The sequence below is a fragment of the Purpureocillium lilacinum genome (genome assembly GCF_023168085.1).
Source record: "Purpureocillium lilacinum CBS 284.36 DNA, scaffold_7, whole genome shotgun sequence".
Lineage (NCBI taxonomy): Eukaryota > Fungi > Ascomycota > Sordariomycetes > Hypocreales > Ophiocordycipitaceae > Purpureocillium > Purpureocillium lilacinum.
This window is the reverse complement of record NW_027072117.1, coordinates 118065-134277: the sequence shown is the minus strand read 5'-3', so window position 1 is coordinate 134277 and position 16213 is coordinate 118065. Positions and strand designations below refer to the sequence as shown.

General features: G+C 62.4%; 4 protein-coding genes across 4 annotated transcripts; 2 read left to right on the top strand and 2 right to left on the bottom strand.

Moving 5' to 3' along the window:
* Positions 1 to 483: 483 nt before the first annotated feature.
* PLICBS_008945 (uncharacterized protein) lies at positions 484 to 993 on the bottom strand (the record flags this gene model as incomplete). The annotated part of the gene is made up of 1 exon (XM_018327752.2): positions 484 to 993. One exon carries the CDS (start codon positions 991 to 993, stop codon positions 484 to 486), a length of 510 nt encoding a protein of 169 aa, XP_018173693.1.
* A 5594-nt stretch (positions 994 to 6587) lies between these two features.
* On the top strand, positions 6588 to 7490 carry PLICBS_008944 (uncharacterized protein; the record flags this gene model as incomplete). The annotated part of the gene is made up of 2 exons (XM_018327753.2): positions 6588 to 6844; positions 6908 to 7490. 2 exons carry the CDS (start codon positions 6588 to 6590, stop codon positions 7488 to 7490), a joined length of 840 nt encoding a protein of 279 aa, XP_018173694.2.
* Positions 7491 to 12566: 5076 nt separating this feature from the next.
* PLICBS_008943 (uncharacterized protein) lies at positions 12567 to 14087 on the top strand (the record flags this gene model as incomplete). The annotated part of the gene is made up of 2 exons (XM_018327756.2): positions 12567 to 12651; positions 12886 to 14087. 2 exons carry the CDS (start codon positions 12567 to 12569, stop codon positions 14085 to 14087), a joined length of 1287 nt encoding a protein of 428 aa, XP_018173697.2.
* Positions 14088 to 14676: 589 nt separating this feature from the next.
* PLICBS_008942 (thymidylate kinase) lies at positions 14677 to 15899 on the bottom strand (the record flags this gene model as incomplete). The annotated part of the gene is made up of 3 exons (XM_018327757.2): positions 14677 to 15157; positions 15345 to 15453; positions 15665 to 15899. The coding sequence occupies 3 exons, from the start codon at positions 15897 to 15899 to the stop codon at positions 14677 to 14679; spliced, it is 825 nt and encodes a 274-aa protein (XP_018173698.2).
* Positions 15900 to 16213: the final 314 nt, after the last annotated feature.

Below are 16213 nucleotides of genomic sequence, written 5' to 3'. Positions count from 1 at the left end.
ACGAGCTGTAGCTGCGGGCTCCGTCCGGGCGGATCCCCGGGCCCAGCTCGTCGTGCAGTAGTAGTAAAGTGAAGTGCGTGCACCTGCCCTCTGTGTCTAGATGGACGCCGCATCTATTGCTCTCGCCATAGCCATGGCCTTGCCCCCCGATGCCATCGAACCCGGCCGTACAAAGATATGAAATATGATGCATTAATATCCCTCGCGCGTGCGCAACGACAGATGATCCGTCCCGCCTCCGCCTCGACGTCCAACGTCTTGTGTAACGAACGAAAAGCCAAGCTAAACTCCAAACGCCAGGCTGTGCTTGTTTGCGTTGTGTTGTGTTGTGTTGTCATGCCGCTCCGCCGTATTGGCAGTCGTCATGTTGCCCATTGTGTCGATGCGAGCAAGAGCTCTATGTACATGGGTCTTTCAAACCTGCTCCGTGATTGAACAGGCGCTGTAGAAACAATAGTCTGGTCGAGCCGTAGCTGCCATCGTCTAGTTCTGCTTGTTCTTGTCGCCCCAGATGGGCGCGCCCAGGGGCTTGCTGACGCCAAAGCCAATGGCCACGGCGGCGCCGACGACGAGCAGCACCAGCAGGACCTTGACGGCGATGCGGTTGCGGCGGCTGAGGCGGGCCATGCACTTGCAGCCGCGCTGCTTCTTGGCCGCCTTGGCCCGCTGCTTCCACTGGTCCTGGCCGGGCCAGACCTGGCAGTCGTTCTTGCGCGTCAGCACCACGCTCGAGCGCAGGCACTTGTCCGACGACGAGTTGGTCACCATGGCCTCAACGTCCGTGTCGAACGGGTTGACGTTTTCCGACCGGGGCGTCGTCTGGCCGCTGTACGACGGCGTCTTGTCGAGGGCCGTCGGGCACGCCGTCGTCACGTTGGAGATGGCCACCGTCTTTTCGGGGACGGCCGTGTCTGTGACTGCCGTGTCGATGTGGAGGCCTGCCTGAGGAGTCTTCTTTTCGTCGAGCGTCGCCATGTTGATAGACGTCGACATGGTTTCGTGGGAGGATCGGGGTGTGTTGTTGGCGAGGGGTTGCCTGCTGGGCGGTGTCGACACTTGAGCGGCTGCCGAGCCACGTCAGGAGTGTCTGATCCGACTGAGCAAGGCTCGCGGCTAATTGGATGCAGTTGGTTCTGCGCAGGGGAGGAGAGTCAGCGCGGACTGCGATATCACGGGCGGCGGGCTTCGTAAGCCGTCGTAGAGCCGTCAATGAAGCAGAGATGCAGGTGATGAGTTTGCTGGGCTCCTCGCCATTCAATCGAGCCCAGTCGTAGGTAGGGGCCAAGAGTAGGTACGTACCCGCTGTGACGCAGCCTGCGGCGAAGCAACGAGAATCGATCGTACGTGCCTTGCCTCGAGCGAGCGGCGATAAAGGGGATTGAACAGGGCGACAAAGAGCAGGCCGGATCGCACCAATTGTCGGGATGATAAACAAGGACCAAGTGTCCACGCTCGACAGCTGCACCGGTCGGCGGGCAATGTCTGGCACGGTCGGTGAGTGTGGAGGGTCAGGTGGTGAGGGATCAGCGGCGCAGCATTGCTGAGGTACGAGTCGCAGCAGGTAGGTAGGGAGCCAGGCCAACCGACGGGGGCGAGTCGAACGAAAGCGGAAGGAAAAGGGGTGGGGAGGAGGGGTGTCTGGGTTTTTGTCGAGAGGCGACGGGCACCGGTGACAAGAGACGAGAGAGGCAGAGTGTTGAAACGTCAATGCCTTGCCGCGATGAAGCGTGGATGATTCTCCTTCAAAGGAGAAGGACAGGAGAGGGAGAAAGAGGGATGGATGAAAGTGCGAAGCGGGCCTCTGATACGGTACAGATTGCACGGAGTACAGTCCCGGCAGAGATGTCACGTCAAGACCAACCTCGGAAGGGAGGGAGGCGAGAGACCAGGGCAGCCAGATTGATGAGGCACGACGACGAGGAGGTGCTCAGTGGAGGACAAGGAGGAGGAGGACCAGGAGGCCTTGCACGGGACATTGCGCTGGGGCATGCGACAAGGGCCGCGCGAGGTACCTGGATACTGCCGCCCGCACCTCTTGGCCCAAGGTTCAAAGACCGCTGCAGGCGGGCCAGAAGCTGCCAGGGCCGCCTGCTAGGGTGCTGAGCTAGGGGACAAGTCAAGGTGATGGGGCCTTGAGGTGGTGATGGGATGGAGGTGGGGGGCGCACCTGGCAGGCCGGGATTGGATGCAGCCAGGGACGCATGGGCGGGAGATTGGCTGGATGCGGCGGGCGGCCCAGACGCTTGGGCCAACAAGCACAGATTCATGGATTCATGGATTGCAGCCAGCCAGCCAGCCCAGCATGGATGCATCTTTGAGCACCACCACCATCTCTGGTCAGTAGGTATCAGTTAGCGGGAGGGCAAAATGGGGGCCGCGGCGGCAGCCACTGAAGCCATTGCGGCGGCGCCACCGACAGGGTGAGTTGGCGCACGGAGATGCAGCACCTCGTTCGATGGCCTCGCGGACTGCTCCCCGCAGCAGGGCCCGCCCGCCCAAGCCACCGCAGGATGGACACTCCAGAGCACAGCACAGCACAGCACAGCAGCACAGCACTGGCCAGCCCAGCCGAGCCCACCTGGACAGTGGAGCACGCCCGGGCCCAGCGAGGTCGCGGGCCGGTGCTGGGCCCGCTTGGCCCTCCACTCCACCCACTGCAGCGGCCGCTGCCCTGCAAGCTCCCACAGCATGGAACCTGGAAACAGCAAGGTTCAGTTCACCAAGGTGCACGCCAAGCCAAGCATCCCAGGGTGCCTGCGGGTGCCTCCATCCATTTCATCAGGGGCGAGCGCCAGGCGCACAAAATGTCAACCACCAGGCACCTCGCCCAATCGAGCATGTAAATGTGACCCCGCCCGTCCGCTAGACCGCTGCGCTACTGGCAATGTAGCGAAGACTGTGGTTCCTTTGCACCACCACAGTTTGCATCGCATCGCATCGCAGCCAGTGTCGACGATGTGGTGACAGCGAGTCAAGGACCCGCCCCAAGCCCGTTCGTGGGCGCCAGTGATCCGGACCGTCGGTGGCGGTGCGGGAGGGGGCCAGAGAGGCCCAGGCCTGCGCAACGGTGTGTCCGCCGTAGGTAGTCGTCGTAGTGCAGATAGACAGACTCCAACGCCGTCCTATCGCCTCCGTTGAACAAACGGGCGTCGACATCGGCTGCTGCGTCCGTCCGTCTGCTGCTTGCCGAGCACATCGCATCGCATCGCATCGCAGCCCATCGGAGGCCATTGACCCAACAACGCCGCATCGTCGGCAGTCGCCGTGACAACTGCCTCTCTCGATGTCTTCGAGGGCAAAGACTTGACTTGATGCGGAGGTGCTGCATTCCAACCGCCCGTAGCATCAACAGCCACCCGCCGGGACACGCCGCCGGCGGTGACGTTGCGACGCCTCGCACAGAAAAGTACGGTGCTCGTCTCCGTCCACTGCAGTGACTTTTGTTCCGAACCTGCACCCTGTCCTCCCAAGAGGGGTTGAGCACCTTGTGCACAGCAATTGCCCCCAAACGGCGCGCGAGTAAGGCACGAGTCACGGCGGCGCTCGAGGCGCCCAACGCTTCCAGGTTGCCCTGCCCCGGCTCAATTCCCACGCGGCACGTCACCGTGTGGTATTATGTACCATTGGGCCATTGGGTCTGTGTCGCCGTTTTGATGGCAGCCGCTGCGCCAAGCGACACACACCACCATGGCATGACGCCGCCTTGGCATTCTGCGCTGCGCTTCGTACTCCACGAGTCTATGTGCTGCGCACACTCACACGGCCCTCGTATCGTGTCCCGCCTCGAGTGTCTTCGTTTTCGCTTGGCGCAATTGTCGGCAAGCCATCAGCCGTGATCCCCATCTGCCTCCTGACGAGATGGGCCTCGGGTGATCACCGCGTCGTTTCGTCGTCGTCGAGATTAAGATCTGGCACACCCCCGACTTCAGTCGCCGTCGCTAATCAGGAACGGCGTCGCCCGCCCCCGCTCGAGTCGAGGCCGCAGTTTGATGAGGATGCGAACGTGGGGCAGTCTGCGTCTGAGGTGCATCTGCGTGCATTGCACTTGCAACGAACGACCAACGGTGGCGACGGCGGCGGCGCCCAACAGAATGGCTGCTAGCCACCAAAACGGGCAAGCAAGGGGCCAGCCAGGCGTCGTTGGGCCTGGTGCGCTTTGTCTGTCACACCTACAGCACGCAGCACACGGTTCCTCGTGCTCGGGTACGCAGACGTTGTCTGCAGGCAGGGCAGGGTTCGTTAGGTCATACTCGTAATATTTTGCAATCGGGTGCACTCTTGCCTCGCGTGTGGCCGCCACCACATCCCGAAGGCGACCTGCCGCCGCGGTGTCGCCGTCGAGTCCCAGTGCGGAAGGAGGATGAGGCATCGCGGCTCGACGCCGCATCGTGTGCTTGCGCTGCTGTCGAGGAGCCCGCTGCTTGCTGGCCGTTGCTTCCAATGGTCGCCTCTGGTCGTGCCATGGCATCGTGAACCCAGGCGAGATGACGATGGGCGGGGCGGACAATGGACGCTGTGTCGAGACGTTCCGCTGGATTGGCCAAGGGTGGCAGTGTCAGGTGCTGCCCGTCCGTGGTGGTGCTGGCGGGCCTTGGAGAGCCTGAAGAAATCCTATCTGGCGGGGGACAATGGGGCCCGTCACGGGCCTCTGGCGGGCGCCTTCACTCTCTACCTTGCTGTCGGCGCAAGCGCGGCAGTAGGTGTCCTGTGCGCTTTGTTCCTCCTCGTACCTAAACGGCACCACTCAAACGGCACCCCGACAGGCACCCCGACAGGCAAACCCGCAGCTGGGGCACAACCTAACCTCTGCGGTCATTGAACCCACTGCGCTCGTCAATTGGCGACTCGCGTCGACGCCGACAGCCGCCGCCACCCACCCGCTCGCTCGTCGAGGCCCACCTCAATCATCACTGCCAAAACCCACTGCGGCTTGCACCACCGCGATACCCAGATAGGCAAACATCATCCGGCCCCAGGAACAAAGACATACTGCCTGATGTGTGTGTGTCCGCCACCAGGCCCAGGTGCATCTGGGCCCTTGACGATGATTGCCTCGATGCGACCCGGGTGCGCTGAGCACGCACGCTGATCCGCGCCAGTCGCGGCCCGGCCTTGCGATGCGGCCCCGTTCGTCCTCGGCTCGGCCACTGACGCTCGACGCTTGACGCTCGACTCTCGATGCGCGATGGGAAGAGGCAGGCTCAACTCGATGGTGCCTCAGGCGGGGACATCATTGCTCAACGGGAAGAGGCAGGTCCTGCTCAATGATGCTTTGGAGTAGGCATGAGCCCGCTCGAGGAAATGCTTTCCATGCCGATGGCGGATTGAGTGTCGGCCTGCCGCTCGGAGAAGGAGAAGCAAGGCTCGCCGCAGGTACTGGAAAGAATATCCAAGTCGATTGTGGGAACGAGGCGATTTTGTTACTCGCTCGACAAGCTCGTGTGCCGGCGGCTTGCCTACAACGGGGACCATCATCTACAAGGAAATGCAGCGGCAAGCTTGAAACTTGCTCACCCAGGAGCTGATGAGCTCCTTGCCTCTTGCCCTCGAATGGATTCGCACCAGGTCCCATGGCAACATTGTCGCAAGAAGTCGTCCGCAGCATCTTGCCTATACGGCGGGACCACCCACAGAGGAAGTCACGATGGCATCAAGTCGCTCTTGCCTCGTCTAAACACACAGCCCGCCGAACGCGCCCCCAACTGCCCGACTTCTCAAATTCCCAACTTCCCAACTGCCCTGGGCTCCGCCTGCGTCCTGCAGACACATCGTCTCTGCCCCGTCTTTGCTCTCTTCCGCCGCTGTCCCATTCTACTTTCGTCTCGTCTCGTCTTTCTCTTCTCCAGCATCTCTAGACCCAACATCTCTGCGTCTGCATCCTTTCGCTTCCGAGGGCTCTCTGGCTGGCCACCCACACTCGCTCCATCACGAGGCGTCTGCCCTCTAGCCTTGAACGCTTGACCACATCGCCCCAACGAGCCTCCGCCATCCGCGGAAACAGAAACCCTTCCTCGGCGACACTCTGCTCCCTCCGCCCCGGCAAACGGCATCCTTTCCGGGGCCATCCTCCGAGTATGGCTCGCCAGGAATCCCTTCACTGGACAGCGGACCCCCGGTTCTCCTACCTGAGGAACCCTCCTTCCTGGCACCACCGCCAGACCACCTTCTATTTGAAGGCCCCGTCGGCAAGGATGGACAAACACTCCGCAAGCGAACGCCACAGCCAGTGGCAGTGGCAAGGCTCTGATAGAGCCCGTGATGGCTTTTCACCAATGCTCGCCGAGTCTTTTTGCATGCCTTGCGGTGTCTACTCGCGTACTTGGTCCCGTCTGCGAGCTGCCCTGGGAGGCTACGATGCCCAGAGTGTCAGGCACAAGAAGAGGAGCTGCACCTTTGACTGTAGCTCATGCATCTTGTGCTGCCCATGTGAGTACCGTTGTGGTCTGGCAGAGCGCTCCAGCTGACTTGTCGCAGTCTATGGCTGTTTTTTTGCCCGCCTTCAAACCACGGTCCGTACCTTTTACGGCATCAAGGGTGACGATGCACACGACTGTCTCGATGGCTGCTGCTGCCCCTGCTGCACCCTCATGAGGAACGAGCAGGAGATTCTTCTTCGCGAAAAGCACCACAAACGACTCCGAGACGGACATGAACCCCTCGGCTCCGTCACCAGCCAGTACCAATCCTACATGCCCATGACTTATACGCCCTCGAAGTCTGCCACGGCCTCGCCCAAGGCAGCCCCCGTGGCCCCCGACAAGCGGCCCGCAACCAAGGCTTCGGACTCAGTCAAGAAGGAACGGGGCTCGGCCTTTCCCCTTGTCCGTTATCTGGAGAAGCAATAGTACTTGGTTCCTACTGGCCAGCAAGGGGAGAGCTCCTGCCAGGGAGCATTGGGCGACATCAGTGAGGCAACCCCCGAGTGTCCTGTGCCCATGGTCGCCGCCATCGTTGGCCAGCACGACATTACAAACGATCAGCTCCTCGCCCGTGGCCGGGAGCCGGACGAACATGATCTGGAGGCGGACAAGACTACGCAGCCAACAGGCAAGTTCATCGAGCACCTGCTTGCGCGAGATCCGGTTGCGGCCACGCCAGGTTCCGAGCCCTCGCATCCAATTGGCAAGGACCCCACGACGACGCAAGATCCGGGCTCGTCACGTCACGACATGGCTCGTGACCAGGTGGCCCAAACTGGCCTTCGCAGCCGGCCTCATACCCTCAAGGACGACGACTCGTTCGTCCTCATGCCGCCAAGGTCGAAGCACATCCTCCAGTCCGATCCGGCTGTCACGACGCCGGGTCACGAGACGCCCCATACCTTGGACCGCGACGCCGTCAAGGTCTCGGTCGGAAGCCTGGTCCTGCCACACAGATTGGGGGACGATGCGAGGGTAAGCCAAGGGTCGGAATCGTCAGCGCACCCCATTGAGGCAGACAAGGCCGTGCCCGCGAGACACCACAGCAAGCCACATCGGCTGGGCGACTGAGTGAGCTGTTTCGTGTGACTAAAGGTCGCCACGGACAGGGCGAGCGACGATGGAGGAGTGGGATATGACGATTCCCGAGAAGGCCCTGAGTGACTCCAATAGCAAGTATTTTCTAATGCACTGGCTCTGTCCATGTCTCGAACCTGGCTCTGTGATGTGCCTGACTGGACGTAGCTGACTGACGGGACCGTAAGTAAAAGGGTTGGCAACTCGCGCATTAGATGTTGAACGGCCATGAAACGTCTGACGATTTGCTCGCATTGCCTACTTGAGCAGGGGCTCGTGGGCATTGGCCTGAAAGCCGCCGCAATGAACGAATGGGCGGGCGATTTGCGCCGCGCCCTGGTCTGGGCGGCAAAAGCTCAGACGCCGGCAGTGGATGATGCGTTGGCTTTGCTGGCATCTGGCTCTCCATGGTGGTCGGCGACGACGTCCGCGGCGGCCGGAGGAGGCCGGCCGGGTTTGGGAGCGGGCCCCGTGACGGGCCGGATGAGACACGACGGGCTGGGATGGAATGCAGCCGTGAGGGCCACGGGGCGGAGTTTCAACGCGGGGTCAAGTCGAAGGCTGGACAAGGCAGGAAAGGCAGGGAAGGGCGGGCAATGATATCATCGGAGCTCGGGGTCGGTTTAAAACCGTGTGAGGGATGGCGCAGCGAAGGCAGCAGAAGTCAAGAAGCTCTGACGTTTGGGTGGTGTAAGTGGATTTGAAAGGGTTTTACGGCGTGGTCTGGAGATGGATGGCAGGATGGGTGTGTGAGTTGGTGATGTCTTGGGGAGAATGCGCCTTCCTGACTGGTGCGTCACATCCAACGACCTGTCAACCTGGCCCTGGGGTGGGATTGATGGGCGGTCTCGCACAGCGGTTGGACGGACGTGAGACGGGCTGAGCGGTAATGCACTGAGTGACGGAGGTGACGTCCATGGTGATGAGGTCGATTGGTGGGTGATTGGGATGTGGTTGCTGCAGGATGGGCTGCGTGCGAGGTCGTGTTGCTGCAGCGGCGGCTACGCTTATGGTGGGAGAGCTATCTATCTCTACCACCAAGTTCAGATGGTAATTTGAGACGGGTTTCAGTGGCATGGCGTGCTGCATTGGTCGGCGTCAGTGACGGCTGGCAGTTGGGAGGGGAGTGCTTGGGCATATGGGATGGGGAAAGACGGCCAGCGACGGCCAGAGGGGGAGTCTTGACCTCGGCCGGCGATGGGACGGGAAACCGGCGGCCATGTGTGGAGGGACGCGGCGAAGGAGGCTCAATGGCGGAGAAGGAGATGTGTGAGAAGGCATGTGGGCTGTTGCTACTGCGTTGGAGGTGGAAGGGGAGCCGGGCCATCGACTGGACAGGACGGCACGAGTGCGAGCAAGAGATGGCGGAGCGGTAGGAAGACGAGGATGCAGGAGCTTCGCCAGATATTGGATCTACATTGTGCAGGCTGTAGCCCGAGGCCGTCATGGCCGTGTAGTACGGTGGGTGGCGAAGCGGCCAGGAGAATGGCATGGGCTGAGGCAACAGGGTGAAGCAGGTGAGCAGGAACGCGGGTGGTCGCAGGAGTGGCGGCGTTGGCGCGCATCGCCAGCTGTCACAGTCTGTCCGTCAAAACCAAGTTACATAAAGCTGCAAGGCATGCTCCTTGGCTCCTTGGCCTGCGGTGGGATGGGGCTAGATGGAACTGGATGGATGACCTGTCCCACGACAAGGTGCGTGGCCGAGGAACGGAGACGCTGCCGCGTAGCTACGAGGTCGTTGGGGACATCTGAGCGAACTTGCGAGGCATTGTCTTTTTTGGAGCTAATTGACGTCGACGGAGGCAGGGCAGACCGGGCAGAGAGCAGAGCCAGAGCAGGGCCAGAGCAGGGCCAGAGCCGGAGCAGAGCTAGAGCAAATCCGCGAGGTACGGTGAAGGCGGAGGTGCTGTGCGGCGCTCGGAGCACAGCACGGAGGCGCCGAGAGGGCGAGATGGGGTGGCGCCGCCGTGGGTAATGTAGGTGCAAAGGCAAGCTAAGCAAGCAAGCAAGCCAACCTGCAAGGTCGCAGGAGACACGAGCGCCGCCGCGGCCGCGACGCGCATGGCCGGCTGGCTGTGGCCGGCCGGGAACGCGACATGGCGGGTGTGGCGTGGTTCGGGACTGGGGGACGGTGGGCACGGGCATAGTGGACGGGTGATGCTGGAGGGGGGGGGGGGGGGGGGGGGGGGGGCAGCAGGCACGACGCAAGGGAGGTTTGTGTGGGTTGGGGGAGAGCCAGGCCGGGTGGGGGTGGATGGCATTTGATAGAGTGGGTGCGTTCATGAGTCTTCTGGCCATGTGTGCTTTCTTTGCGAGGTTGAGGTGAGATGAGGTGAGGCGATGGTGGGTTGAGATGGGGGTGAGATGGGATGGCGGCAAGGTGGTGGGTGGATGGGCTGTGCCTGACAGACAGAGGCGGCAGAGGCGGCGGCGGAGGCGGAGGGTGGAGGGGTGCGGCGGATGCAGGGAGGGAGATTTGATGGAGGAGGGCGGCTTGGGGCCATTGATTGCATGCAAGTGTGTCTGTATCGATTGGATAGATGAATGGATGATGGATGGATGGTCACGGTCGATGGATGGACGCCCACAAGACGGACCACGAGCCATGGCCGACAAGCTGACTGGTCTTGGACGGGCTGCGCTGCTTTGCCGCCGCCCGCAGTGCGCGTGTGTGAGACGAGACGAAGGGGGGGGGAGCGGCGGTCCTGCGCGCGGTCCGCTCGGTACCTTGCAGAAAGGTGTGTGGTGAAACAGGAGGACGAGAGAAGTGCGGCGTGGTTTATTGAAGACGGGCTTCAGCGAAAAGAGGGCCATTTAACTTGTGTGAGACGAGCTGCGGAGCAGAAGTCTCGCGTTGATTACAGGCCCGCCGGGAGGAAGCGAGATGGATGACAGACAGACAGACAGCGCGAGACGCTGGAACTATGGCATGAGGGCAGGATACGACAATTGGCGTGGATGAACACCAACACTGTAAGTTGGTTCAAGCAGCGTCGTGTTGTCACCTTGAAGCAATGACGTGTGGGCTGAGCAGGTGGACAGACCAGCAGGGCAGCAGACGACGGCGGGCCGTGCATTCGTCGCCGTGGCTGTGCTGTGCTTGCTACTCACTCCCGTTTGTCAATCCAGGGATGCCCCTCGGGTTGACGCAGATTTTGGGAGGGGGTGGGACGTGAGACATTTGCGTGCGGGGGGACGATGTAGAAGCTCGTTTGTTCGTTTGCTTTTTGCTTTTCTGCGATGAACGGATGCGAGATGGGCGATGGATACCCGTGTACCCCGTTGATGACGATGAACAATGACGGACCGGCGGGCGGGCGAATGCGGGGCTGTAGGTACGTACGTTATGCGTTGTACGGGCGCGGCAGTTGAGGGGAGGGGGACGGACGGTGCAGAATCGCAATTGTCCGTCTGCCCAACGATGAAAAGGTGAAAGTGTAATAGATCGCCGCCGCCAGATGTCGCGCCAGAGTCGCGGCGCCTGTACGTGCGCGCACATGCAATCGTGTCTGTCCTGCTCACCAGTTCAGTCAGTTTTCTGCGCGCCTCTGCCCCTGCATGCAAGCGCCAGTGTCGTTTTATGAACACCTAGCAGCGAGCGGCGCGGGGTGGTCTTTATCTTAATATGCGTGTGCTTGCTCAAGCAATTGATACGCGATGACGGATGTGTTGGAGCAGCAGCCGCAGCTCCGTCCATCCATCCATCCTCCACCCACCCATCCATTCATCCATGCCACCCTGCCTTCCCTCCCTTGCAACAGATGGGGCGAGAGTGGGATGTGACGAGCGAGCAAGCGAGCGAGCGAAGAGAAAGCGAGCGATAGGGAGCGAGAGGGAAAAGATGCATGGGATGGTGCATCTCGTTTTTGGCGTCATCAGCGTGCTGTGGTGCATCGCGACGCGTCCATTGGCTGCCGTCGCCGCGCCGCGCGCGCTCCTCATTGGGCCGACGCGGGATGCGGTGCGCAAGGGCAGGTCAGATCTGGGCGGGGCAGATGCAGCCCGCTGGGGGGCCCACCGGGACCTTGTAGGGCCACTGACGCCCACTGGCAGGGGGGGTTCCGCGGCGGGTTGGCCCCACTGACACGCTGGCTGGCGCTGGGCCCGCTCCAGGTGCGCGCTGGAGACGCGTCGTGCAGCAGGGCAGTCTGGTGTGCCAGTCCAGTGGCCACAGGCCCTGCTGCTGGCCTGCTGTAGTGGTGTGCTGAGCCCTGCTGGCCGCCCATCCATCAGCTGCCAGCTCCCAGTGGAGCTCCAGCTCCCAGCTGGCCCCGGCCTAGTGGCGGTTTCTGACGCTGGGCTACTTCGTAGGCTGCCGCTGGTGAATCAAGCGATTCGCGCGCTGGCTGCAGAAACGGCGGCCACGCCAGGTTGTTGCAGCATTTGGCGCCCGCGTCTGTCTCGCCGTCTCTCCGTCTCTGCCACCTACCACCTATTCTCTGTCTCGCCGCCAGTTCCAGCAAAGCTCACACACGGGCAGCTCACCATCCGTCTCCCTCTCCCTCCTCCTCCTGCTCTCATATACCCCCCGGCCCGCGCCGCATCCGCCCTGTCCGCCGCCCTCTTTTCTTCCCTCTTCCTCCTCCCCCTCCCTACCGGCTGCTGCTTGTTGTTGTTGTTGCTGCTCCTACATATTCCTATTTTTTTCCAATTCATCACATTCGCTCTCTCTCCTCCTCGCTTTCGGAGACCCTTGTCTGCCGAGCAGTAAACAACCGGGGGTCCAAACACGCAGCAACAACATATCCACTGCAGTAAGCTGCAGCTCGCTCCATCAACAACATCCACCTCCACCACCCCGGACAGTTCCAAGGCCTGAGGCACACACGCGCACGCGCACCCGGCAGTGCCCCGCGCAGCAGCAGCCCGTCGACGAACAACACCATTCAGACGCGCTCACTCTCGCAATCAACCCTTGCCCTCCTGCGCGCCCGGGGGGTTTTCTTTACCCATATCCACCATCCACCTCCGCCCGTCGACCCGCGTCGCAGCGGAAAACTCTCGCCCCTCACATCAACACTTCCCCCCTCCGCCCCGACGGAAACCCTCATTAGGTTGCCGCCCGCCGCAATGGCTGCCGTCACCCGCCAGCCGTTTGCCCCCCTCGACGGGGCGCGTCTGCAGAGCCTGACGAGCCTCAAGAACAGGCAGAACGGTACGTACGGTTTGACCGTGCATGAATCTTTTGCCTGAAAGTGAAATGAGAGGAACCGGCCTCCGGCGCGTCATCCACTCGCTCGATAGCTGTTGAGCACTGGCGGCCCGTTGGTGCGTCGCCGTTGCGCCGTTGAGGATGAGCCAACGCGAGATGGATCTCCAAATGAAATGACATGAAATGACATCTCTCTCGTCCGCTGCAATTGCCACATCGCTGACGCGCCCTCTCCAGCTGTCGCTCCCCCAAGCAGCGGCAAGCGCAAGGCCGAGCTCCTCGACGTCGACGACGACTCGGAAAACGTCGACCCCGTCCTCTTCGCCAAGCGCTCCAAGGGCACCACCACCGCCTCGCCTCTCAAGGACGCCCTGCTCAAGCCCGCCTCCTCCTTTGTCCTCACCAGAGCCGCCGCTCCCTCCACGCCCGCGGCGTCGGCATCTACCTCCGCCAGGCTACCGCTCAAGCACAGCTCCACGCCCAGGCGCACCCTCCAGCCCAAGTCGCCCGCCGCCCGCCTCAACACCGCCATCGCCAAGTCGTCGCCCGTCTCCGCGCCCGCCGGCCGCTCGCCCACCCGCGGCAAGCGCTCCGGCATCCTCTCCAGCCGCCGACGCTCCGGCCCCTACGCCCGCGTCGACCCGCCGTCCTTTAGCCTCGGCAATCCCTCCTCCGCCGCTCCCTTCTCCCTCGACGCCGCCCTCAAAGGCACCCTCTCCAGCTATGTCCCGCCTGCGGCGTCAGCCTCCTCCGCCCGCGTGGCCAAGCCCGCGGCCCGCCCCAGCAGCAGCCTGCTCGACGAGCCCGAGGCCAAGGCCAGCTGGTTCTTTGACATCCACGAGGACACCCCCGAGCAGGAGATGACCAACCTGCTGCAGCACAGCACCTGCGTCCTCGACATCTCGTCGGACGAGGAGAGCGAGCGCAAGGCCAGCCGCGAGCGCGACGAGGGCCGCGACAAGGAGAACGTGCCGCCCCCGGATGACGTCTCCCAGACGAGGAGCGCCGGCGCCGGCACGCGCCAAGCGACGCGGACCCTCTGCGCCGACGACATGGTGGTCGAGAAGGAGAGGGTCGCACTGGGCGAGATGAACGCCGTCGACTTTTACGCCGATGGCTGCGACGAGTCCTCGGTGGTGTTGGTGCACGAGGACGACGAGCAGGAGCCGCCCTCGCAGAACTTTGCGTTTGCGCCCGATCTCAAGGCCCTGGGCGCCGACGCGGATGCCGCCGCCGACGAGACGGAGCCCGAGAGCGAGTTCGTCGAGGGCGACGCCGTTACCGAGGTCGCCGCGCTCATGGGCGCGACAACCAAGGGGTCTTCCAAGGCGGCCGTCCTGCAGCCCATGGACGGCACCGGCGAAAGCTTTGAGCTGTGGGAGAGCGGCAGCGCCAAAGACGACGGCGAGGGTGAGGCCACCGCCATTGCTGCGTCATGACGCTCATGCCTGTCGCTGGACCTTGGTTGCTGCGAAGCGACTGAGTGAGCGATTGGACGAGTGACTGAGTGGGCTATATATCGTTATGAAGTTATGGGCGGCACGATGCAAAGTATAAGTGATTATGTGTACGACTGGGGGACTACTACTGGTGAGGGACCACGGAACGGCGTTTGCTTTTCAATGCTTTGAGTCTTGGATGATCTTGGCCGGTTCTTTTCTTGGAACACGGCGGATTTGGCGTTATAGGCGTGGGGAAACGCGTCGTTGCTTGGCTTTGCGCGTCGTTGACGCATGTACGCATGCATGGGTCGCTTGAATGGATGGATGGCTGGTTGTGTGTGCGTGCGCGCTTGCCGGGTACGGGTAGTTGATTGACTATGTTAATTGACTCTGTTGAAGCTCAACTGTTACGTGCTTGCCTCTTCTGTGCTCGACCTCATGTCCCGTCGGTGTAATCGTGTGTAATACAATGTGCTCGCTCAATGGTCTATCCGTCTATAAATCCGTGAGTCTTGCCTCTCTCGCCGTGGCCACCAGCCTCATATCTGTCTCATTGTTCCCGTCACTCACTCCCGCTCACACTCACTCACTCCACGACGCCGACCGAGGCGCCCAGCTCGCCCCCGTCCACCTGCCGCACCCGCGCCTCAACCCGCCGCCAAATCTCATCGGCCACGTCCTCAACGCTGCCACCCGCGTCCACCACGACGATGTTCTCCCCGCGGCCGCGCGGCGTCGGCTCAGCGGGCTCAGGGGCGGCTAAGGATGAGGATGAGGATCCGGCGTCGGCGTCGGCGGCCATGCCCCGGAAAATGTCGCGCACGCGCGCCTGCATGGCCTCGCGCTCGTAGCGCTCGTCGCCGAAGCCGCCGCGGGCGCGGGCCGCGCGCTCGTCGAGGTCGAGGAAGAGGACGAGGTCCGGCCGCGGGAGGCCCTTCTCGGGGGCGGCGGCCCAGGAGAGCGGCAGGGAGGGGTTGGCCTTGGCGGCCGAGTAGGCGATGCCCGAGAGGTGGAAGCGGTCGCAGAGGATGGTGGTGCCGGAGGCGAGGAGGGAGGATATCTGGGCGCTGGGGCGTTGAGCACGAACGTGGTCTGTTAGCTGTTGTGATTCTACGATGAGGGCTTGGGGGTCGGAGCCTTGGGGTGGGAGAAAAGGGGAAGGGGCGTGAGATAGGAGACCAGAGGTGGAAGACATGATGGTGGTGATGGAACATGAGTGAGTGAAAGTAACGGCGCAGAACAACGGCAACTTACGCGGCTTCCCACCGGTTCGCGCTGAATAGCAGGTGGATGACGTGGTCCTCCATGGCGACGTCGCTCTTGAGGTACGCGTCTATCATTTGCCCGATGGGCGTCGACCGGTCTGCAGACGACACATCAGGTCAGTCTTCACATCATCAAGCACAAACCTAAGTCGGCTCGCACTCTTCGGCGCTCCCGTGGTAGGGTGACCGTAAAGCCATTGGCTTCGCTACACTCCATGCGGCCCCCTTTGACAGGTACAGGAAGAGAGAAAGGAGTTGCGAGGAACTCATCAACTTGTGGGAGAGGGCAGGGAGGGGAACGCAACGTACCCGGAAACCGCATCACCTTGACCGGCCGCCCCGCCTCAACAAAGCGCTGCTCCAGGAGTTTGACCTGCGTGGTCTTGCCGCTGCGGTCGAGGCCCTCGAGGACGACAAAGGCGCCGCGCGACGGGCCGGCCGCGGACTGCGCCTTTGCCGGCGTCTGCGTCTGGGCCTGGCTCAGAGGCGGGGGCCCAGAGGAGCTCGCGATGGCCGCGGTCGCGAGGTCGTTTATCGAGGCCATGCCGGGCTGTCGGCGCCAAGGAGCCCGGGGGGGGGTCGTCTAGACCAGCTGTGCCGGCAGGCAGAGAACCGACGACGGACGAGGGATGCCCGATTGGCGAAGGTGAATTGAGGGGTTCGATGAGCTGATGAGTACGACTCGGGCCGTCGGGTGATGCCGCTCGCGGATGCTCGGATGTATGCAAGGGTATGCAAGGGGAGAACCGACGCCAATGAGTGGACGGGGATGGCGTGCCGGCCGAGTCTACAAGGATTGTGGTGAGTGAGGGCTTTGGTGAGACGCGGCTGTGCGTGTAAGAGTGAGTGAGAGTGAGA